The sequence below is a fragment of the Pseudophryne corroboree genome, chromosome 3 (genome assembly GCF_028390025.1).
Source record: "Pseudophryne corroboree isolate aPseCor3 chromosome 3, aPseCor3.hap2, whole genome shotgun sequence".
Taxonomy (NCBI): Eukaryota; Metazoa; Chordata; class Amphibia; order Anura; family Myobatrachidae; genus Pseudophryne; species Pseudophryne corroboree.
In genome coordinates, this window is record NC_086446.1 from 412598575 (window position 1) to 412622316 (window position 23742).

At 48.8% G+C, this 23742-nt stretch overlaps 1 protein-coding gene across 2 annotated transcripts in view; it reads right to left on the reverse strand.

The window, feature by feature from the left end:
* The window catches only part of E2F1 (E2F transcription factor 1), a 72213-nt gene that overhangs the window by 7814 nt on the left and 40657 nt on the right, over positions 1-23742 (reverse strand). For both annotated transcript variants that reach the window (XM_063960215.1, XM_063960214.1), the window contains 3 exons: positions 4066-4220; positions 1934-2046; positions 886-1093 (listed from right to left, as the gene is read on the reverse strand). In XM_063960215.1, coding sequence (XP_063816285.1) covers positions 886-1093; positions 1934-2046; positions 4066-4220 — 476 coding nt within the window. The remainder of the gene's footprint in view (positions 1-885; positions 1094-1933; positions 2047-4065; positions 4221-23742) is intronic.

Sequence of the window (23742 nt, forward strand, 5' to 3'; positions counted from 1 at the left end):
AAAAGCAGCTAGGCGCACCAAGTGATCGAACCCTCTGGAGCCCTTAAACTAAGAAGTAGGTCTGCTTCTCTCCCCTCACTCCCACGCTGCAGGGAGCCTGTAGCAAGCAGGTCTCTCTGAAAATAAAAAACCTAACAAAAGTCTTTTCCAGAGAAACTCAGGAGAGCTCCCCTAGTAAGTGTCCAGTCAGTCCTGGGCACAAAGTCTAACTGAGGTCTGGAGGAGGGGCATAGAGGCAGGAGCCAGTTCACACCCAGTTTTAAGTCTTTTCATTGTGCCCAAGCTCATGCGGATCCTATCTATACCCCCATGGTCCTTTTGGAGTCCCCAGCATCCTCTAGGACGGACGTAAGAAGAAAAGAAAAGAAAAAAAAAGCGCAAAAAGCATGGCCTCACAGGTAAGGGATATGACCACAAAGTATAGCCCCTTATTACACATTCCCATGCAGTAGGTCCCCTAATACACCACATAAGTGCCCCTTTTACCCATTATGCCACACAATAGGGGTCCCCCTTATCCGATACCAAGGAGTAGACTTGGCCTAATGCCCAGCCACTCATCAGGTTCAACCTACTGCAGCCTACATTAGGGCACATTAAGTAACCTGGGCTTAATGCCCAGAGTCACTTAATTGCTGCACATGCCCACCTAACATGACCCATAAGCCTAATGCCAGATACATGGGGGTCTAGGGAGCAACAGCAGACTATAGAAGGAGGTAATAAAAACCCTGTATAGTTACACACATGGCACTGTATTATACAAGGTTAAAATCCTAGTAGATAAAAAAGGATGGAGATAGAGATTGTAAGATACCCCAGGGGATAACCAAGGTTTACATTCACATATCGCGCTCATCTAATGTAGAAGAGGTGAAACCTCACCTTGATCACAAGGCCGTAAGCCCAAGCCAATGTCCTGGGAAGAAGTCAATGTAGACGAATCATCAGAATTGTGCGTGCTGGGGGAGGGATTGGAGGAACGCGTGGCTTTTGTGGGACTTTTGACAGGGCTGCAGACTCCAGAAGTGTCTTCTGGACAAAGAAACACATCAATGGGTCCACGGGTACTCTTCAGGGAAATTTGTAGACCCTAGGGAGGAAAAGAAAATGAGACTCAAGAAACCACTGTGTTCTCACAACCACCTTTGCAGACAGCCGTTTCACTGGCACCTGGCCATGAGGACATCTCCAAGTGTCCAGCTGGCAGTGTAAAGACCATCTCAGCAGCTGTAAAAGGCATAAAACAGGGCTCACTAACCCAGGCTAGACCTAGGTTTTTAGTGTGAAAGGGTTATTACAGTCAAAGACATCGAAATACTGCCATACTTCTCATATGCACTACATTCATGTGAAGTTGCTTTTTGTGACTATGTAGCCTTGACTGTCAGAAGCAAGCACTGCAGCCTGAAGTTCTGGAATCCTGCATTAGGAAAATCTAAAAGGTGCCTACACACTGGATGTTTTTGGCAGTGTGCATGCAGAGCGCTGATGTGAAAAATCGGTCTGGAAAAAAAAAAAAAAAAAATCAGTGCATACACACCGAGCGATTTTCAGAGGGGTGAACCACTTTCCACAATAGAATGGAAAGTGGTTCTCTCGGCCGGTAAAAAAGGCAGACTGCGGCCAGCGATGATATCGGGAGAGCGCATCAGCGCTCACTGCCCGGCCATACACTCTAGGAGATTTAGAGCTCAAAGTAGCTCAAAACATAAAAAGTGAGTTACATGGAGCTCAAAATCGCCTAGGTTGTAAGCACCTTAAGAGTGATATTTCTTAGGTCTTTATTTTTATTGTTTTTGCTACCAGATGAGCGCTCATTGTGGTTCTTGATATAAACTTAAGTTTCAGGATATACAATAGTAGATGTCCAGTGCTGTGTTTGTAGCTGATGGCGAGGAACACTAGTGTGTACACCAATCGGTCTCCTTACCTCCGTGGGATCGGAAACCTGCATTTGGGTTTCTGGTGGAGCTTTGATCACCATCAACATCCGCTCTGAGGGATCGGCGATACTGCGGAGATCCTGGCAGGTGACATAACCCAATGTGAAAACCGTTAAGGAACGTTTTTAACAAAACTTAATGTAACGCCCAGTGTATCAGTGCCTTTCCATACATGAATTCACTATGGAAGCACGGTGCCATGATAATTTTATATCCTTGTATGCCCAGAGTAGTTAAATAAGGAGAAAACATACAGCCATAACATTAAAACTACTGACTGGAGAAGTCTTAGAAGCCTCAGCATGAGAGCACCTCTTGAAATCTCTAGTATTAGGGTGTGCAGTCCAGGCCCCCCTTTTTTCTTCTATATTTGTGTATACAATGGCACCTGTCAAGGGGTGGAATATATGGATGTGGTTCATTAGGTCAACACTTTTTTTTTTACTTTTTTCGTGTCATCTTTGAAAAAGTGACAGGGGAACCCCAATTAGTGCATTGTGTTCGCTCACATGCCAGGTTACCGTTCCTAATTGTAGTCTACGTGGATCGTAAAGTATAAAAAAAAGGTTTAAAAAAGTGAAAAACTCATGTCAACCTAATGTATACAATATGAGAAAACATGTTCAAAGCGCAGACAAAAAAAAACAAAAAAAAAAAAAAAAAAAACACCTTCCCTTATGTGGATATTCTTACAGAAGATAATTCTTCATGTATTTCGACCAGATAGTCTTTTTCCACTCACATGTAGGGCGGTACATAAAAAGAAGCAAGACATACTACACCATTGTATTGTTAACAGTTTACAATGTACTCAGGGCCTCTGGGATAATTCCCATTGTATATATAAAGTTGATTTTGTGATGAACCTCCACAGTCTTCAGTAAATATACAGTATGGATGTGGATGAGCATACCCCAATGTATGTTGACTTAACTCACATCAACCTAATGACCACCATCCGGAATATATTATACAGCAAGTGAACAGTCAGTTCTTAAAAGGTGATGTGTTAGAAGCAGGAAAAATGGGCAAACATAAGGATCTTAGTGAAAGACAAGGGGCAAATATGTGATGGCTAGAGGACTGGGTCAGAACATACCCAAAATGGTATGCCGCAATTTGTTCCTACCAAAAGTGGTCCAAGAAAGAACAATCAAACCAGGAACAGGGTCACAGGCTCCTACTGCTCACTGATGTGTCTGGGCAGAGGAAAGGTTAGCCCAGCTGGTTCTATCCCACAGAAGAGCTACTGTAGCACACATTGATGAAAAAGTTAATACAGGCTTTGATGGAACACATTGCACCACAGCTTGCAGTGTATGGGGCTGTGTGGACTGGCGAGAGTGCCCATGCTGTCCACTGCAGAAGCACCTACAATGGGTAGAGGAATGTCAGAACTTGACTATGGAGCAATGGAAAGTGGTGACATGGTCTGAGGAATTAAGTTTTCTTTTACATCGTGTAGACTGACAGGTGCATGTGTGTCATTTACCTGGGAGAGAGAGCAGCAGAATGCACTATGGGAAGAAGGAAAGCCACTGTAGACAGTGTAAATCGGTTATTCAGTGTTCATGTTACTTTGACATGTACTACAGACCTAAACATTGTTATTGTCCAAGTACCCTCTTCATGGTAATAGTATTCTCTAATGGCAGTGTCCCCCAGTATTCTCTAATGGCAGTGTCCCCCAGCAGGATAATTTGCTATAATGCAGTGAGAAAAAAAAAAGTTCAGGAATGGTTTAAAGGAATGTGACAAAGTTCAAGGTGTTGATTTGGCCTCCAAATTCCCCAGATCTCAGATTGAGCACATGTGGGATGTGCTGGAAAAACTTGTCAAAGCCACGGAAGCCCCACCTTGCAAGTTACAGGACTTAAAAGATCAGCATCTAACATCTTGGTGGAAGACTCCACAAGACACCTTCAGAAGTCTTATGGAGTCCAAGCCACGATGGGTCAGCACTGTTTTGGCACACAAGGCAGACCTACACATTAGGAACCAGAATGTTGAAAGGAAGAAAAGAAACTGTAGACCATTTTCCCTAATCCTTTATGATGTTTCCCTGTCCATTCTAGGATAGAAGAATCAGGATTATGAAAACACTTCCATAAGAAAGGATATTGTTGACTCTCCGACTCCTCAGTAAGCATTTTCAGCTGCGTGGTGCACATGTGGAGTAACTCATCCAGTTGCTTTTCTGTGGCAAGAAGATCCTGGCAATCTTTAACCAACATTTGGTACCTACTGCTGGACTCCACCACAGATCGGCTTCCCCTGTGACAAAGTCAGATTAAATCAGCCATAGGGCCAGGGTTGGGGGGAAAAAATAAATAATTAAACCAGGTTTTTTTTGCATTCATGTTTAAATGGGGGGAAAAAACAAAAACTTGAATACTGCTTATTAACATTGCTCAACCATGTTTTAATGCTTTCTAACATTAACAATCCAGTTATTAGGCTTTGATATGATTTTTATTTTGTTTACGATTTGACATCTTTCAATAAAACCTATTTTTTTTACTGCTTATTATTTATATTACATCTGAAAACATGTAGATAAATTAAACATTAAAACATAGAAAGTACACTCAGATGAAAGTGAATTTTTTTTATGCTGCGACTACAGGCACGGTGCTGTGACTTGTGTAAAAAAGAAAAAAAAATAAGATTTTACTTACCGATAAATCTATTTCTCATAGTCCGTAGTGGATGCTGGGGACTCCGTCAGGACCATGGGGATTAGCGGCTCCGCAGGAGACAGGGCACAAAAGCAAGCTTTTAGGATCACATGGTGTGTACTGGCTCCTCCCCCCATGACCCTCCTCCAAGCCTCAGTTAGGTACTGTGCCCGGACGAGCGTACACAATAAGGAAGGATCTTGAATCCTGGGTAAAACTCATACCAGCCACACCAATCACACCGTACAACTTGTGATTTGAACCCAGTTAACAGTATGATAACAATGAAGTAGCCTCTAAAAAAGATGGCTCACAACAATAATAACCCGATTTTTTTGTAACAATAACTATGTACAAGTAATGCAGACAATCCGCACTTGGGATGGGCGCCCAGCATCCACTACGGACTATGAGAAATAGATTTATCGGTAAGTAAAATCTTATTTTCTCTAACGTCCTAGTGGATGCTGGGGACTCCGTCAGGACCATGGGGATTATACCAAAGCTCCCAAACGGGCGGGAGAGTGCGGATGACTCTGCAGCACCGAATGAGAGAACTCCAGGTCCTCCTCAGCCAGGGTATCAAATTTGCAGAATTTAGCAAACGTGTTTGCCCCTGACCAAGTTGCAGCTCGGCAAAGTTGTAAAGCCGAGACCCCTCGGGCAGCCGCCCAAGATGAGCCCACCTTCTTTGTGGAATGGGCATTTACAGATTTTGGCTGTGGCAGGCCTGCCACAGAATGTGCAAGCTGAATTGTACTACAAATCCAACGAGCAATAGTCTGCTTAGAAGCAGGAGCACCCAGCTTTTTGGGTGCCTACAATATAAACAGCAAGTCAGACTTTCTGACTCCAGCCGTCCTGGAATTATATATATATATATATATATATATATTATATATATATATATATATATATATATATATATTTTCAGGGCCCTGACAACGTCTAGCAACTTGGAGTCCTCCAAGTCCCTAGTAGCCGCAGGCACCACAATAGGTTGTTTCAGGTGAAACGCTGACACCACCTTAGGAAGAAACTGGGGACGAGTCCGCAGTTCTGCCCTGTCCCGAATGGAAAATCAAATATGGGCTTTTGTAAGACAAAGCCGCCAATTTTGACAATCGCCTGGCCGAGGCCAGGGCCAACAGCATGGTCACTTTCCATGTGAGATTTCAAATCCACAGATTTGAGTGGTTCAAACCAATATGATTTGAGGAATCCCAACACTACGTTGAGATCCCACGGTGCCACTGGAGGCACACAAGGGCTGTATATGCAATACTCCCTTGACAAACGTCTGGACTTCAGGAACTGAAGTCAATTCTTTCTGGAAGAAAATCTATAGGGCCGAAACTTGAACCTTAATGGACCCCAATTTGAGGCTCATAGACACTCCTGTTTGCAGGAAGTGCAGAAATCGACCTAGTTGAAATTTTTTCGTGGGGCCTTCCTGGTCTCACCCACGCAACATATTTTTACCACATGTGGTGATAACGTTGTGCGGTCACCTCCTTCCTGGCTTTGACCAGGGTAGGTATGACCTCTTCCGGAATGCCTTTTCCCTTAGGATCCGGCGTTCAAACCGCCATGCCGTCAAACGCAGTCGCGGTAAGTCTTGGAACAGACAAGGTCCCTGCTGGAGCAGGTCCTTTCTTAAAGGCCGATGCCACGGTTCCTCTTGGAACAGACATGGTACTTGCTGAAAGCAAATCCCTTCTTAGCTCCCGAGGCCATTAGTCCTCTGTGAGTATCTCTTGAAGTTCCGGTTACCAAGTCCCTCTTGGCCAATCCGAAGCCACGAGTATAGTTCTTACTCCTCTATGTCTTATAATTCTCAATACCTTGGTTATGAGAAGCAGAGGAGGGAACACATACACCGACTGTTACACCCACGGTGTTACCAGGACGTCCACAGCTATCGCCTGAAGGTCTCGTGACCTGGCGCAATACCTGTCCCATTTTTTGTTCGGGCGGGACGCCATCATGTCCACCTTTGGTCTTTCCCAACGGTTCACAATCATGCGGAAAACTTCCCGATGAAGTTCCCACTCTCCCGGGTGGAGGTCGTGCCTGCTGAGGAAGTCTGCTTCCCAGTCGTCCACTCCCGGGATGAACACTGCTGACAGTGCTATCACATGATTTTCCGCCTAGCGAAAAATCCTTGCAGTTTTGCCACTGCCCTCCTGCTTCTTGTGCCGCCCTTTCTGTTTACGTGGGCGACTGCCGTGATGTTATCCCACTGGATCAATACCGGCTGACCTTGAAGCAGAGGTCTTGCTAAGCTTAGAGCATTATAAATTTGCTCTTAGCTCCAGTATATTTATGTGGAGAGAATTCTCCAGACTTGATCACACTCCTTGTGTGACTGCTCCCCAGCCTCTCAGGCTGGCCTCCGTGGTCACGAGCATCCAATCCTGAATGCCGAATCTGCGGCCCTCTAGAAGATGAGCACTCTGTAATCACCACAGGAGAGACACCCTTGTCCTTGGATATAGGGTTATCCGCTGATGCATCTGAAGATGCGATCCGGACCATTTGTCCAGCAGATCCCACTGAAGAGTTCTTGCGTGAAATCTGCCGAATGGAAGCGCTTCGTAATAAGCCACCATTTTTACCAGGACTCTTGTGCAATGATGCACTGACACTTTTCCTGGTTTTAGGAGGATCCTGATTAGCTCGGATAACTCCCTGGCTTTCTCCTCTGGGAGAAACACCTTTTCCTGGACTGTGTCCAGAATCATCCCTAGGACCAGCAGACGTGTCGTCGGACCAACTGCGGTTTTGGAATATTTAGAATCCACCCGTGCTGTCGTAGAACTACTTGAGATAGTGCTACTCCGACCTCCAACTGTTCTCTGGACCTTGTTCTTATCAGGAGGTCGTCCATTTTCTTTGAAGACGAATCCTCCTTTCGGTCATTACCTTGGTAAGGACCCGGGGTGCCTTGGACAATCCAACGGCATCGTCTTGAAACTGATAGTGACAGTTCTGTACCACGAACCTGAGGTACCCTTGGTGAGAAAAGGCAAATTTTGGGACATGGAGGTAAGCATCCCTGATGTCCCGGGACACCATATAGTCCCCTTGTTCTTTGCTATCACTGCTCTGAGTGACTCCATCTGGATTTGAACCCTTGTAAGTGTTCAAATTTTTCAGATTTAGAATAGGTCTCACCTAGCCTTCAGTACCACCATATAGTGTGGAGTAATACCCCTTTCCTTGTTGTCGGAGGGGTAATTTTATTATCACCTGCTGGGAATACAGCTTGTGAATTGTTTTCAATACTGCCTCCCTGTCGGAGGGAGACATTGGTACAGCAGACTACAGGAACCTGCGAGGGGGGAAACCTCTCGACATTCCAATCTGTACCCCTTGGATACTACTTGTAGGATCCAGGGGTCCTGTACGGTCCCAGCGTCATGCTGAGAACTTGGTAGAAGCGGTGGAGGGCTTCTGTTCCTGGGAATGGGCTGCCTGCTGCAGTCTTCTTCCCTTTCCTCTATCCCTGGGCAGATATGACTCTTATAGGGACGAAAGGACTGAGGCTGAAAAGACGGTGTCTTTTTCTGCAGAGATGTGACTTAGGGTAAAAAACGGTGGATTTTCCAGCAGTTGCCCTGGCCACCAGGTCCCATGGACCGACCCCAAATAACTCCTCCCCTTTATACGGCAATACATCTTTGTGCCGTTTGGAATCTGCATCACCTGACCACTGTCGTGTCCATAAACATCTTCTTGCAGATATGGACATCGCATTTACTCTTGATGCCAGAGTGCAAATATCCCTCTGCGCATCTCGCATATATAGAAATGCATCCTTTAAATGCTCTATAGTCAATAAAATACTGTCCCTGTCAAAGGTATCAATATTTTTAGTCAGGGAATCCGACCAAGCCACCTCAGCTCTGCACATCCAGGCTGAGGCGATCGCTGGTCGCAGTATAACACCAGCATGTGTGTGTATACTTTTTAGGATATTTTTCAGCCTCCTATCAGCTTCCTTAAGTACGGCCCTATCCGTAGATGGTACCGCCACTTGTTCTGATAAGCGTGTGAGCGCCTTATCCACCCTGAGGGGTGTTTCCCACCGCGCCTTAACTTCTGGCGGGAAAAGGTATACCGCCAATAATTTTCTATCGGGGGAAACCCACGCATCATCACACACTTCATTTAATTTATCTGATTCAGGAAAAACTACAGGTAGTTTTTTCACCTCACATATAATACCCTTTTTTGTGGTACTTGGAGTATCAGAAATATGTAACACCTCCTTCATTGCCCTTAACGTGTGGCCCTAAAAGAAAATACGTTTGTTTCTTCACCGTCGACACTGAAATCAGTGTCCGTGTCGACCGACTGAGGTAAATGGGCATTTTACAGCCCCTGACGGTGTTTGAGACGCCTGGACAGATACTAATTTGTTCGCCGGCCCTCTCATGTCGTCAACCGGCTTGCAGCGTGTTGACATTGTCACGTAATTTCCATAAATAAGCCATCCATTCCGGTGTCGACTCCCTAGAGAGTGACATCACCATTACAGGCAATTTGCTCCGCCTCCTCACCAATATTTTCCTCATACATGTCGACACACGTACCGACATACAGCACACACATAGGGAATGCTCTGATAGAGGACAGGACCCACTAGCCCTTTGGGGAGACAGAGGGAGAGTTTGCCAGCACACACCAAAACGCTATAATTATCCAGGGACAACCTTTATATAAGTGTTCCTCCCTTATAGCATTTTAATATATATACATATCGCCAAATCAGTGCCCCCCCTCTCTCTGTTTTAACCCTGTTTCTGTAGTGCAGTGCAGGGGAGAGCATGGGAGCCTTCCCACCAGCCTTTCTGTGAGGGAAAATGGCGCTGTGTGCTGAGGAGAATAGGCCCCGACCCCTTTTCGGCGGGCTTCTTCTCCGGAGTTTTAGATATCTGGCAGGGGTTAAATACATCCATATAGCCTCAAGGGCTATATGTGATGTATTTTTCGCCATACAGGTATTATACATTGCTGCCCAGGGCGCCCCCCCCCCAGCGCCCTGCACCCTCCGTGACCGCTGTGTGAAGTGTGCTGACAACAATGGCGCACAGCTGCAGTGCTGTGCGCTACCTGATGAAGACTGAGAGTCTTCTGCCGCCTGGTTCCGGACCTCTTCATCTTCAGCGTCTGCAAGGGGGGTCGGCGGCGCGGCTCCGGGACGAACCCCAGGGCGAGCCCTGTGTTCGACTCCCTCTGGAGCTATGTCCAGTAGCCTAAGAATCCAATCCATCCTGCATGCAGGTGAGTTGAAAATCTCTCCCCTAAGTCCCTCGATGCAGTGAGCCTGTTGCCAGCAGGACTCACTGAAAATAAAGAACCTAAAAACTTTTTCTAAGTAACTCTTTAAGAGAGCCACCTAGATTGCACCCTTCTCGGCCGGGCACAAAAACCTAACTGAGGCTTGGAGGAGGGTCATAGGGGGAGGAGCCAGTGCACACCATGTGATCCTAAAAGCTTGCTTGTGCCCTGTCTCCTGCGGAGCCGCTAATCCCCATGGTCCTGACGGAGTCCCCAGCATCCACTAGGACGTTAGAGAAATAAGAATTTACTCACCGGTAATTCCATTTCTCGTAGTCCGTAGTGGATGCTGGGAACTCCGTAAGGACCATGGGAATAGCGGGCTCCGCAGGAGACTGGGCACTCTAAAAGACAGATTAGGTACTATCTGGTGTGTACTGGCTCCTCCCTCTATGCCCCTCCTCCAGACCTCAGTTAAGGAAACTGTGCCCGGAAGAGCTGACACAATAAGGAAGGGATTTGGAATCCCGGGTAAGACTCATACCAGCCACACCAATCACACCGTACAACTTGTGATCTAAACCCAGTTAACAGTATGATAACAGCGGAGCCTCTGAAAGATGGCTTCCTACAACAATAACCCGAATAAGTTAACAATAACCATGTACAATTTATGCAGATAATCCGCACTTGGGATGGGCGCCCAGCATCCACTACGGACTCCGAGAAATAGAATTATCGGTAAGTAAATTCTTATTTTCTCTATCGTCCTAGTGGATGCTGGGGTTCCTGAAAGGACCATGGGGATTATACCAAAGCTCCCAAACGGGCGGGAGAGTGCGGATGACTCTGCAGCACCGAATGAGAGAACTCCAGGTCCTCCTTAGCCAGAGTATCAAATTTGTAAAATTTTACAAACGTGTTCTCCCCTGACCACGTAGCTGCTCGGCAAAGTTGTAATGCCGAGACCCCTCGGGCAGCCGCCCAAGATGAGCCCACCTTCCTTGTGGAGTGGGCCTTTACAGATTTAGGCTGTGGCAGGCCTGCCACAGAATGTGCCAGTTGGATTGTGCTACAGATCCAACGAGCAATCGTCTGCTTAGACGCAGGAGCACCCATCTTGTTGGGTGCATACAATATAAACAACGAGTCAGATTTTCTGACTCCAGCTGTTCTTGCAATATATATTTTTAATGCTCTGACAACGTCCAGTAACTTGGAGTCCTCCAAGTCACTTGTAGCCGCAGGCACTACAATAGGCTGGTTCAGATGAAATGCTGACACCACCTTAGGGAGAAAATGCGGACGAGTCCGCAGTTCTGCCCTGTCCGAATGGAAAATCAGATATGGGCTTTTGTAAGATAAAGCTGCCAATTCTGACACTCTCCTGGCAGAAGCCAGGGCTAGAAGCATGGTCACTTTCCAAGTGAGATATTTCAAATCCACCTTATTTAGTGGTTCAAACCAATGAGATTTTAGAAAATCCAAAACTACATTGAGATCCCACGGTGCCACTGGAGGCACCACAGGAGGCTGTATATGCAGCACTCCCTTCACAAAGGTCTGGACTTCAGGGACTGAAGCCAATTCTTTTTGAAAGAAAATCGACAGGGCCGAAATTTGAACCTTAATAGATCCCAATTTGAGACCCATAGACAATCCTGATTGCAGGAAATGTAGGAATCGACCCAGTTGAAATTCCTCCGTCGGAGCACTCCGATCTTCGCACCACGCAACATATTTTCGCCAAATTCGGTGATAATGTTGCACGGTTACTTCTTTCCTTGCTTTAATCAAAGTAGGAATGACTTCTTCCGGCATGCCTTTTTCCATTAGGATCCGGCGTTCAACCGCCATGCCGTCAAACGCAGCCGCGGTAAGTCTTGAAACAGACAGGGACCCTGCTGAAGCAAGTCCCTCCTTAGAGGTAGAGGCCACGGATCTTCCGTGATCATCTCTTGAAGTTCCGGGTACCAAGTCCTTCTTGGCCAATCCGGAACCACTAGTATCGTTCTTACGCCTCTTTGCCGTATAATTCTCAATACTTTTGGTATGAGAGGCAGAGGAGGAAACACATACACCGACTGGTACACCCAAGGCGTTACCAGCGCGTCCACAGCTATTGCCTGCGGATCTCTTGACCTGGCGCAATACCTGTCCAGTTTTTTGTTGAGGCGAGACGCCATCATGTCCACCATTGGTCTTTCCCAACGGGTTACCAGCATGTGGAAGACTTCTGGATGAAGTCCCCACTCTCCCGGGTGAAGATCGTGTCTGCTGAGGAAGTCTGCTTCCCAGTTGTCCACTCCCGGGATGAACACTGCTGATAGCGCTATCACATGATTCTCTGCCCAGCGAAGAATCCTTGCAGCTTCTGCCATTGCACTCCTGCTTCTTGTGCCGCCCTGTCTGTTCACATGGGCGACTGCCGTGATGTTGTCCGACTGGATCAACACCGGTTTTCCCTGAAGCAGAGGTTCTGCCTGGCTTAGAGCACTGTATATTGCTCTTAGTTCCAGAATGTTTATGTGAAGAGACGTTTCCAGGCTCGTCCATACTCCCTGGAAGTTTCTTCCTTGTGTGACTGCTCCCCAGCCTCTCAGGCTGGCGTCCGTGGTCACCAGGATCCAATCCTGTATGCCGAATCTGCGGCCCTCCAATAGATGAGGACTCTGCAACCACCACAGAAGAGACACCCTTGTCCTTGGAGACAGGGTTATCCGTAGGTGCATCTGAAGATGCGACCCTGACCATTTGTCCAACAGATCCCTTTGGAAAATTCTTGCGTGGAATCTGCCGAATGGAATTGCTTCGTAAGAAGCTACCATTTTTCCCAGGACTCTTGTGCATTGATGTACAGACACCTTTCCTGGTTTTAGGAGGTTCCTGACAAGCTCGGATAACTCCTTGGCTTTTTCCTCCGGGAGAAAAACCTTTTTCTGAACCGTGTCCAGAATCATCCCTAGGAACAGCAGACGAGTTGTCGGCATTAACTGGGATTTTGGAATATTCAGAATCCACCCGTGCTGTTTTAGCACTTCTTGAGACAGTGCTAATCCCATCTCTAGCTGTTCTCTGGACCTCGCCCTTATTAGGAGATCGTCCAAGTATGGGATAATTAATACGCCTTTTCTTCGAAGAAGAATCATCATCTCGGCCATTACCTTTGTAAAGATCCGAGGTGCCGTGGACAATCCGAACGGCAGCGTCTGAAACTGATAGTGACAGTTTTGTACAACGAACCTGAGGTACCCCTGGTGTGAGGGGTAAATTGGAACGTGGAGATACGCATCCTTGATGTCCAAGGATACCATAAAGTCCCCCTCTTCCAGGTTCGCTATCACTGCTCTGAGTGACTCCATTTTGAACTTGAACTTCTTTATGTACAGGTTCAAGGACTTCAGATTTAGAATAGGCCTTACCGAGCCATCCGGCTTCGGTACCACAAAAAGAGTGGAATAATACCCCTTCCCTTGTTGTAGAAGAGGTACCTTGACTATCACCTGCTGAGAGTACAGCTTGTGAATGGCTTCCAAAACCGTCTCCCTTTCGGAGGGGGACGTTGGTAAAGCAGACTTCAGGAAACGGCGAGGTGGATCCGTCTCTAATTCCAACCTGTACCCTTGAGATATTATCTGCAGGATCCAGGGATCTACCTGCGAGTGAGCCCACTGCGCGCTGTAATTTTTGAGACGACCGCCCACCATCCCCGAGTCCGCTTGAGGAGCCCCAGCGTCATGCTGAGGCTTTTGTAGAAGCCGGGGAGGGCTTCTGTTCCTGGGAAGGAGCTGCGTGTTGCTGTCTCTTCCCTCGACCTTTGCCTCGTGGCAGATATGAATAGCCCTTTGCTCTCTTATTTTTAAAGGAACGAAAGGGCTGCGGTTGAAAAGTCGGTGCCTTTTTCTGTGGGGGAGTGACTTGAGGTAGAAAGGTGGATTTCCCGGCTGTAGCCGTGGCCACCAAATCTGATAGACCGACTCCAAATAACTCCTCCCCTTTATACGGCAAAACTTCCATATGCCGTTTTGAATCCGCATCACCTGACCACTGTCGCGTCCATAAAGCTCTTCTGGCCGAAATGGACATAGCACTTACCCGTGATGCCAGTGTGCATATATCCCTCTGTGCATCACGCATATAAAGAAATGCATCCTTTATTTGTTCTAACGACAGTAAAATATTGTCCCTGTCCAGGGTATCAATATTTTCAATCAGGGACTCTGACCAAACTACCCCAGCACTGCCCATCCAGGCAGTCGCTACAGCTGGTCGTAGTATAACACCTGCATGTGTGTATATACTTTTTTGGATATTTTCCATCCTCCTATCTGATGGATCTACGCCACTTGTTTAGATAAGCGTGTTAGCGCCTTGTCCACCCTAGGAGGTGTTTCCCAGCGCTCCCTAACCTCTGGCGGGAAAGGGTATAATGCCAATAATTTCTTTGAAATTATCAGTTTTTTATCAGGGGCAACCCACGCTTCATTACACACGTCATTTAATTCTTCTGATTCAGGAAAAACTATAGGTAGTTTTTTCATACCCCACATAATACCCTGTTTAGTGGTACCTGTAGTATCAGCTAAATGTAACGCCTCCTTCATTGCCAAAATCATATAACGTGTGGCCCTACTGGAAAATACGGTTGATTCGTCACCGTCACCACTGGAGTCATCGCCTGTGTCTGGGTCTGTGTCGACCGACTGAGGCAAAGGGCGTTTCACAGCCCCTGACGGTGTTTGAGTCGCCTGGACAGGCACTAATTGATTGTCCGGCCGCCTCATGTCGTCAAACGACTGCTTTAGCGTGTTGACACTATCCCGTAGTTCCATAAATAAAGGCATCCATTCCGGTGTCGACTCCCTAGGGGGTGACATCCTCATATTTGGCAATTGCTCCGCCTCCACACCAATATCGTCCTCATACATGTCGACACACACGTACCGACACACAGCAGACACACAGGGAATGCTCCTAACGAAGACAGGACCCACTAGCCCTTTGGGGAGACAGAGGGAGAGTTTGCCAGCACACACCAAAAGCGCTATATATATATATATATCAGGGATAGCCTTATAATAAGTGCTCCCTTATAGCTGCTTTGTTATATCAAATTATCGCCATAAATGTGCCCCCCCCTCTCTGTTTTACCCTGTTTCTGTAGTGCAGTGCAGGGGAGAGACTTGGGAGCCGTCCTGACCAGCGGAACTGTGAGAGGAAATGGCGCCGTGTGCCGAGGAGATAGGCCCCGCCCCTTTTCTGGCAGGCTCGTCTCCCGCTATTTAGAGAAATTAGGCAGGGGTTAAATATCTCCATATAGCCTCTAGGGCTATATGTGAGGTATTTTTAGCCTTTATAGGTAATCATTTTGCCTCCCAGGGCGCCCCCCTCCCAGCGCCCTGCACCCTCAGTGACTGCCGTGTGAAGTGTGCTGAGAGGAAAATGGCGCACAGCTGCAGTGCTGTGCGCTACCTTTTGAAGACTGCAGGAGTCTTCAGCCGCCGATTCTGGACCTCTTCTGTCTTCAGCATCTGCAAGGGGGCCGGCGGCGTGGCTCCGGTGACCATCCAGGCTGTACCCGTGATCGTCCCTCTGGAGCTTGATGTCCAGTAGCCAAGAAGCCAATCCATCCTGCACGCAGGTGAGTTGACTCCTTCTCCCCTCAGTCCCTCGCTGCAGTGATCCTGTTGCCAGCAGGAATCACTGTAAAATAAAAAACCTAGCTAAACTTTTTCTAAGCAGCTCTTTAGGAGAGCCACCTAGATTGCACCCTTCTCGGCCGGGCACAAAAATCTAACTGGAGTCTGGAGGAGGGTCATAGGGGGAGGAGCCAGTGCACACCACCTGATCGGAAAAAGCTTTACTTTTTGTGCCCTGTCTCCTGCGGAGCTGCTATTCCCCATGGTCCTTTCAGGAACCCCAGCATCCACTAGGACGATAGAGAAATTCTTATTTTCTCTGACGTCCTAGTGGATGCTGGGAACTCCGTAAGGACCATGGGGATTATACCAAAGCTCCCAAACGGGCGGGAGAGTGCAGATGACTCTGCAGCACCGAATGAGCAAACTCAAGGTCCTCCTCAGCCAGGGTATCAAACTTGTAGAATTTTGCAAACGTGTTTGAACCCGACCAGGTAGCAGCTCGGCAAAGTTGTAAAGCCGAGACCCCCTCGGGCAGCCGCCCAAGAAGAGCCCACCTTCCTTGTGGAGTGGGCTTTTACTGATTTAGGATGCGGCAGTCCAGCCGCAGAATGTGCAAGTTGAATCGTGGAGCAGATCCAGCGAGCAATAGTCTGCTTAGAAGCAGGAGCACCCAACTTGTTGGGTGCATGCAGGATAAACAGCGAGTCAGTCTTTCTGACTCCAGCCGTCCTGGAACATATATTTTCAGGGCCCGGACTACGTCCAGCAACTTGGAAGCCTCCAAGTCCCTAGTAGCCGCAGGCACCACAATAGGTTGGTTCAAGTGAAACGCTGATACCACCTTAGGGAGGAATTGGGGACGCGTCCTCAATTCTGCTCTGTCCATATGGAAGATCAAATAGGGGCTTTTACAGGACAAAGCCGCCAATTCTGACACCCGCCTAGCCGAAGCCAAGGCCAAAAGCATGACCACTTTCCACGTGAGATTTTAATTCCACGGTCTGAAGTGGCTCAAACCAATGTGATTTTAGGAAATCCAACACAACGTTGAGATCCCACGGTGCCACTGGGGGCACAAAAGGGGGCTGAATATGCAGCACTCCCTTAACAAACGTCTGAACTTCAGGCAGTGAAGCCAGTTCTTTTTGAAAAAAAATAGACAGGGCCGAAATCTGGACTTTAATGGATCCCAATTTTAGGCCCATAGTCACTCCTGACTGTAGGAAGTGCAGAAATCGACCCAGCTGAAATTCTTCTGTGGGGGCCCTCCTAGCCTCACACCAAGCAACATATTTTCGCCATATGCGGTGATAATGTTTTGCTGTCACATCTTTCCTAGCCTTTATTAGCGTAGGAACGACCTCAACTGGAATGCCCTTTTCCATCAGGATCCGGCGTTCAACCGCCATGCCGTCAAACGCAGCCGCGGTAAGTCTTGGAACAGACAGGGCCCCTGCTGTAGCAGGTCCAGTCCGAGAGGCAGAGGCCAAGGGTCCTCTGAGATCATTTCTTGAAGTTCCGGGTACCAAGTCCTTCTTGGCCAATCCGGAACAATGAGTATAGTTCTTACTCCTCTTTCTTATTATCCTCAGCACCTTTGGTATGAGAGGAAGAGGAGGGAACACATACACCGACTGGTACACCCACGGTGTCACTAGAGCATCCACAGCTATCGCCTGAGGGTCCCTTGACCTGGCGCAATATCTGTTTAGCTTTTTGTTTAGGCGGGACGCCATCATGTCCACCTGTGGCTTTTCCCAACGGCTTACAATCATCTGGAAGACTTCTGGATGAAGTCCCCACTCTCCCGGGTGGAGGTCGTGCCTGCTGAGGAAGTCTGCTTCCCAGTTGTCCACTCCCGGAATGAACACTGCTGACAGTGAAACACGTGATTTTCCGCCCATCGGAGAATCCTTGTGGCTTCTGCCATCGCCATCCTGCTTCTTGTGCCGCCCTGACTGTTTACATGGGCAACCGCCGTGATGTTGTCTGACTGAATCAGCACCGGCTGGTTTTGAAGCAGGGGTCTTGCCTGACTTAGGGCATTGTAAATGGCCCTTAGTTCCAGGATATTTATGTGTAGGGAAGTTTCCGGACTCGACCATTGTCCTTGGAAGTTTCTTCCCTGGGTGACTGCCCCCCAACCTCAGAGGCTTGCATCCGTGGTCACCAGGACCCAGTCCTGTATGCCGAATCTGCGGCCTTCGAGCAGATGAGCACTCTGCAGCCACCACAGCAGACACACCCTGGCCCTCAGGGACAGGGTGATTAACCGATGCATCTGGAGATGCGATCCGGACCACTTGTCCAACAGATCCCACTGGAAGATCCTTGCATGGAATCGGCCGAAGGGAATTGCTTCGTAAGAAGCTACCATCTTTCCCAGGACTCGCGTGCAGTGATGCACCGACACCTGCTTTGGTTTCAGGAGGTCCCTGACAAGAGATGATAATTCCTGGGCCTTCTCCTCCGGGAGAAATATCTTCTTCTGTTCTGTGTCCAGAATCATGCCCAAGAACAGCAGACGCGTCGCAGGAATCAGCTGCGACTTTGGGATATTTAGAATCCAGCCGTGCTGATGCAGCACTTCCTGAGAGTGCTACGCTGACTAGCAACTGCTCTTTGGACCTCGCCTTTATAAGGAGATCGTCCAAGTACGGAATAATCATGACTCCCCTCTTTCGGAGGAGCATCATCATTTCGGCCATTACCTTGGTAAATACCCGCGGTGCCGTGGACAGACCAAACGGCAACGTCTGGAATTGGTAATGACAGTCCTGTACCACCAGTGATCGCGCTGATCCAAAAAAAAAAAAGTGGGTCCCAGGGACCCCTCACTTTCAAAAATTGGGGTCCTACCATTCTTTTTCTGGGTCCCATCGGAATGAAGGTTCTTATTAATCTTAATCTTGTTTGGACACTACAAAAGTGTTGCAAGGTGGGGGGATGGGGGTGACAATGCTGCTGGGCTGTGTAGAATGCAGGACACCCTGCACCAGAGCTGTAACTAGACATTTTGGTGCCCTAGGCATAAAGTGAATTGGTGTTCCACCTGCTAGATCGCAAAGCGTGACTTCATGGGGAAGGGGCATGACCACATAATAGTGCCGCTTATACACATTGCACCAGATAGAGCACGTTATACACAATGCACCCGATAGAGCACGTTATACACAATGCGCCCGGTAGAGCACGTTATACACAATGCGCCCGGTAGAGCACGTTATACACAATGCGCCCGGTAGAGCACGTTATACACAATGCGCCCGGTAGAGCACGTTATACACAATGCGCCCGGTAGAGCACGTTATACACAATGCGCCCGGTAGAGCACGTTATACACAATGCGCCCGGTAGAGCACGTTATACACAATGCGCCCGGTAGAGCACGTTATACACAATGCGCCCGGTAGAGCACGTTATACACAATGCGCCCGGTAGAGCACGTTATACACAATGCGCCCGGTAGAGCACGTTATACACAATGCGCCCGGTAGAGCACGTTATACACAATGCGCCAGGTAGAGCACGTTATACACAATGCGCCAGGTAGAGCACGTTATACACAATGCGCCAGGTAGAGCACGTTATACACAATGCGCCAGGTAGAGCACGTTATACACAATGCGCCAGGTAGAGCACGTTATACACAATGCGCCAGGTAGAGCACGTTATACACAATGCGCCAGGTAGAGCACGTTATACACAATGCGCCGGGTAGAGCACGTTATACACAATGCGCCGGGTAGAGCACGTTATACACAATGCGCCGGGTAGAGCACGTTATACACATTGCGCCGGGTAGAGCACGTTATACACATTGCGCCGGGTAGAGCACGTTATACACATTGCGCCGGGTAGAGCACGTTATACACATTGCGCCGGGTAGAGCACGTTATACACATTGCGCCGGGTAGAGCACGTTATACACATTGCGCCGGGTAGAGCACGTTATACACATTGCGCCGGGTAGAGCACGTTACACACATTGCGCCGGGTAGAGCACGTTACACACATTGCGCCGGGTAGAGCACGTTACACACATTGCGCCGGGTAGAGCACGTTACACACATTGCGCCGGGTAGAGCACGTTACACACATTGCGCCGGGTAGAGCACGTTACACACATTGCGCCGGGTAGAGCACGTTACACACAATGCGCCAGGTAGAGCACGTTACACACAATGCGCCAGGTAGAGCACGTTATACACACTGCGCCAGGTAGAGCACGTTATACACACTGCGCCAGGTAGAGCACGTTATACACGCTGCGCCAGGTAGAGCACGTTATACACAATGCGCCAGGTAGAGCACGTTATACACAATGCGCCAGGTAGAGCACGTTATACACAATGCGCCAGGTAGAGCACGTTATACACACTGCGCCAGGTAGAGCACGTTATACACACTGCGCCAGGTAGAGCACGTTATACACGCTGCGCCAGGTAGAGCACGTTATACACAATGCACCAGGTAGAGCACGTTATACACATTGCGCCAGGTAGAGCGCGTTATATACAATGCGCCAGGTAGAGCACATTACACACATTGCACCAGGTGACCACTTAGGCACATTGTAGCCACCATCTCGGACCCCCAGTTGTCGTCCCCAGACACAGTGATCACGGGTGTCAGTGGAGTGGGTGTCAGATGGGTGTGTGTATAATGGGCAGTGTGAACACGTTGTGGGGAGTGCGTATGATTGGCACTGTGTGTATAATGGGCAATGTGTGGGTATTAGGGGTGTGTATGATGGGCACTGTGTGGTTGGTGGGGTGCATGTGATGGCACTGTGGCTATGGAGGGTGTGGGTATATGGGGGTGGGGTAACTATGCTGCCAATGTGTGCATTTGTGTTGGTGTATGCTGGGCACTGCCCTCACCCCCAGTGTTTGAATCGTTAGCTGCTGCCATCCCAATTGCCCATATGTTTATTACTAACATGAATCCTCCATGCCAGGGGCTGCTTGAAATTCTTCTCTTTAGCTCCTCACTGCTGTGGGCGGGATGTAGTAACCTCTTCTGCAGCATTAACTGGCTTTCCCTGCCGGCACCAGTCTCCTCCCCGTCCCAGCACTGCTATTCGCTTCTACCCCCCACCGCCGCGGCCACTTAGGACTCAGCGTTGTAAGTGCCGAGCCTTGGAATTCACCGGCGCATGCCCCCGCATCCTGAGTGGCCGCGGCGGTGAGGGGGGAGAAGTGAATAGCAGCGGTGGGACGGCGAGGAGACGGGTGGCTGCAGAGAGAGCCTGTTAACGCTGCAGTTCGGGCCGCCTTCTGAGTACGGGTGCCGGAGCTGCATACAGGAGTGAAAGGCACCAACAGCTCCTCCCCGTCTACTAGTCCTCCCGGAAGCCCGGCTATTGGAGGGGTTTGAGAGGGAGACCTTGGTGTATACATGTGATTGGCCGCTGGACCTAAAAGGCACCACAGGATTGGCCGCTGGACCCAGAGACATCAATGAAGCCACAAGATTGGCAGCGGGACCCGGCGGAGAGATGAAAGGAGCTACAGGACTGCCTACAACGGAGCGCGTCCCCAGGGACGCACTCATTTTGTAAAAGCGAGTCCCCGATCCTCATTATGGGGTAAAATACGCGCTATAGCGCGTTTTTGCGATCACTGAGATTCCACAAACCTGAGGTACTTTGAACTTGAACTTTTTTATATAAATGTTCAAGGAATTTAAATTTAGAATGGGTCTCACCGAAGAGTCTGGTTTTGGTACCACAAGCATTGTGGAATAGTAACCCCGTCCCTGTTGAAGGAGGGGTACCTTGATTATCACCTGCTGAAGATACAGCTTGTGAATTTGCTGCCAGTACTACCTCCCTTTCTCTGAGGGTAGCAGGCAAGGCTGATTTGAGGTAACGGCGAGGGGGAGTCGCCCCGAACTCCAGCTTGTATCCCCGTGATACTACTTGCAGAACCCAGGGATCCATCTGTGAGCGAGCCCACTGGTCGCTGAAGTTCCGGAGACGCGTCCTCACCGCACCTGGCTCAGCCTGTGGAGCCCCAGCGTTATGCGGTGGACTTAGAGGAAGTGGGGGAAGATTTTTGATCCTGGGAACTGGCTGTCTGGTGCAGCCTTTTCCCTTGCCTCTGGCAGAAAGGAAGCACCTTTGACCCGCTTGCTTTTCTGAGGCCGAAAGGACTGTACCTGATAATACGGTGCTTTCTTAGGCTGTGAGGGAACCTGAGGTAAAAAAATTTCTTCCCAGCTGTTGCTGTGGATGCGAGGTCCGAGAGACCATCCCCAAACAATTCCTCACCCTTATAAGGCAGATCTCCATGTGCCTTTTAGAATCATCATCACCTGTCCACTGCCGGGTCCATAATACCCTCCTGGCAGAAATGGACATTGCATTAATTCTGGATGCCAGCCGGCAAATATCCCTCTGTGCATCCCTCATATATAAGACGACGTCTTTAATATGCTCCATGGTTAGCAAAATAGTATCCCTGTCGAGGGTATCAATATTATCTGACAGGGTATCAGACCACGCTGCAGCAGTACTACACCTCCATGCTGAGGCAATTGCGGGTCTCGGTATAGTACCCGAGTGTGTATATACAGACTTCAGGATCGCCTCCTGCTTGCTATCAGCAGGCTCCTTCCAGGCGGCCGTATCCTGAGACGGCAGTGCCACCTTTTTTGACAAGCGTGTGAGCGCCTTATCCACCCTAGGGGATATCTCCCAACGTGACCTATCCTCTGGCGGGAAAGGGTACGCCATCAGTAACTTTTTAGAAATTACCAGTTTCTTATCGGAGGAAGCCCACGCTTCTTCACACACTTCATTCAACTCATCTGATGGGGGAAAGAACACTGGCTGCTTTTTCTCCTCAAACATAATACCCTTTTTGGTGTACTTGGGTTAATGTCAGAAATGTGTAACACATTTTTCATTGCCGTAATCATGCAACGGATACCCCTAGTGGATTGTGCATATGTCTCATCGTCGTCGACACTGGAGTCAGACTCCGTGTCGACATCTGTGTCTGCCATCTGAGGTAGCGGGCGTTTTTGAGCCCCTGATGGCCTTTGAGACGCCTGGGCAGGCACGGGCTGAGAAGCCGGCTGTCCCACGGCTGTTACGTCATCCAGCCTTTTATGTAAGGAGTTGACACTGTCTGTTAATACCTTCCACATATCCACCCACTCTGGTGTCGGCCCCGCAGGGGGTGACATCACATTTATCGGCACCTGCTCCGCCTCCACATAAGCCTCCTCATCAAACATGTCGACACAGCCTTACTGACACACCGCACACACAGGGAATGCTCTGACTGAGGACAGGACCCCACCAAGTCCTTTGGGGAGACAGAGTATGCCAGCACACACCACAGCGCTATTTAATCAGGGATTTACACTAACATAAGTGAATTATCCCTATAGCTGCTTTTTATATACAATTTGCGCCTAAATTTAGTGCCCCCCCTCTCTTTTTAACCCTTTGAGCCTGGAAACTGCAGGGGAGAGCCTGGGGAGCCGTCTTCCAGCTGCACTGTGAAGAGAAAATGGCGCCAGTGTGCTGAGGGAGATAGCCCCGCCCCTTTTTCGGCAGACTTCTCCCGCTCTTATAATTATATTATGGCAGGGGATTTTTACACATATATAGCTTATTAGGCTATATTATGTGTTGTTTTGCCAATCTAAGGTACTCTAATTGCTGCCCAGGGCGCCCCCCCCCCAGCGCCCTGCACCCATCAGTGACCGGAGTATGTGGTGTGCATAGGGAGCAATGGCGCACAGCTGCAGTGCTGTGCGCTACCTTAATGAAGACCGAAATCTTCAGCCGCCGATTTCCAGGATGATCTTCTTGCTTCTAGCTCTGTAAGGGGGACGGCGGCGCGGCTCCGGGACCAGACGACCGAGGCTGGGCCTGTGTTCGATCCCTCTGGAGCTAATGGTGTCCAGTAGCCTAAGAAGCCCAAGCTAGCTGCAAGCAGGTAGGTTCGCTTCTTCTCCCCTTAGTCCCTCGTAGCAGTGAGTCTGTTGCCAGCAGATCTCACTGAAAATAAAAAACCTAACAAATACTTCCTTTTCTAGGAGCTCAGGAGAGCCCCTAGTGTGCAACCAGCTCGGGCCGGGCACAGAATCTAACTGGAGGAGGGGCATAGAGGGAGGAGCCAGTGCACACCAGATAGTACCTAATATTTCTTTTAGAGTGCCCAGTCTCCTGCA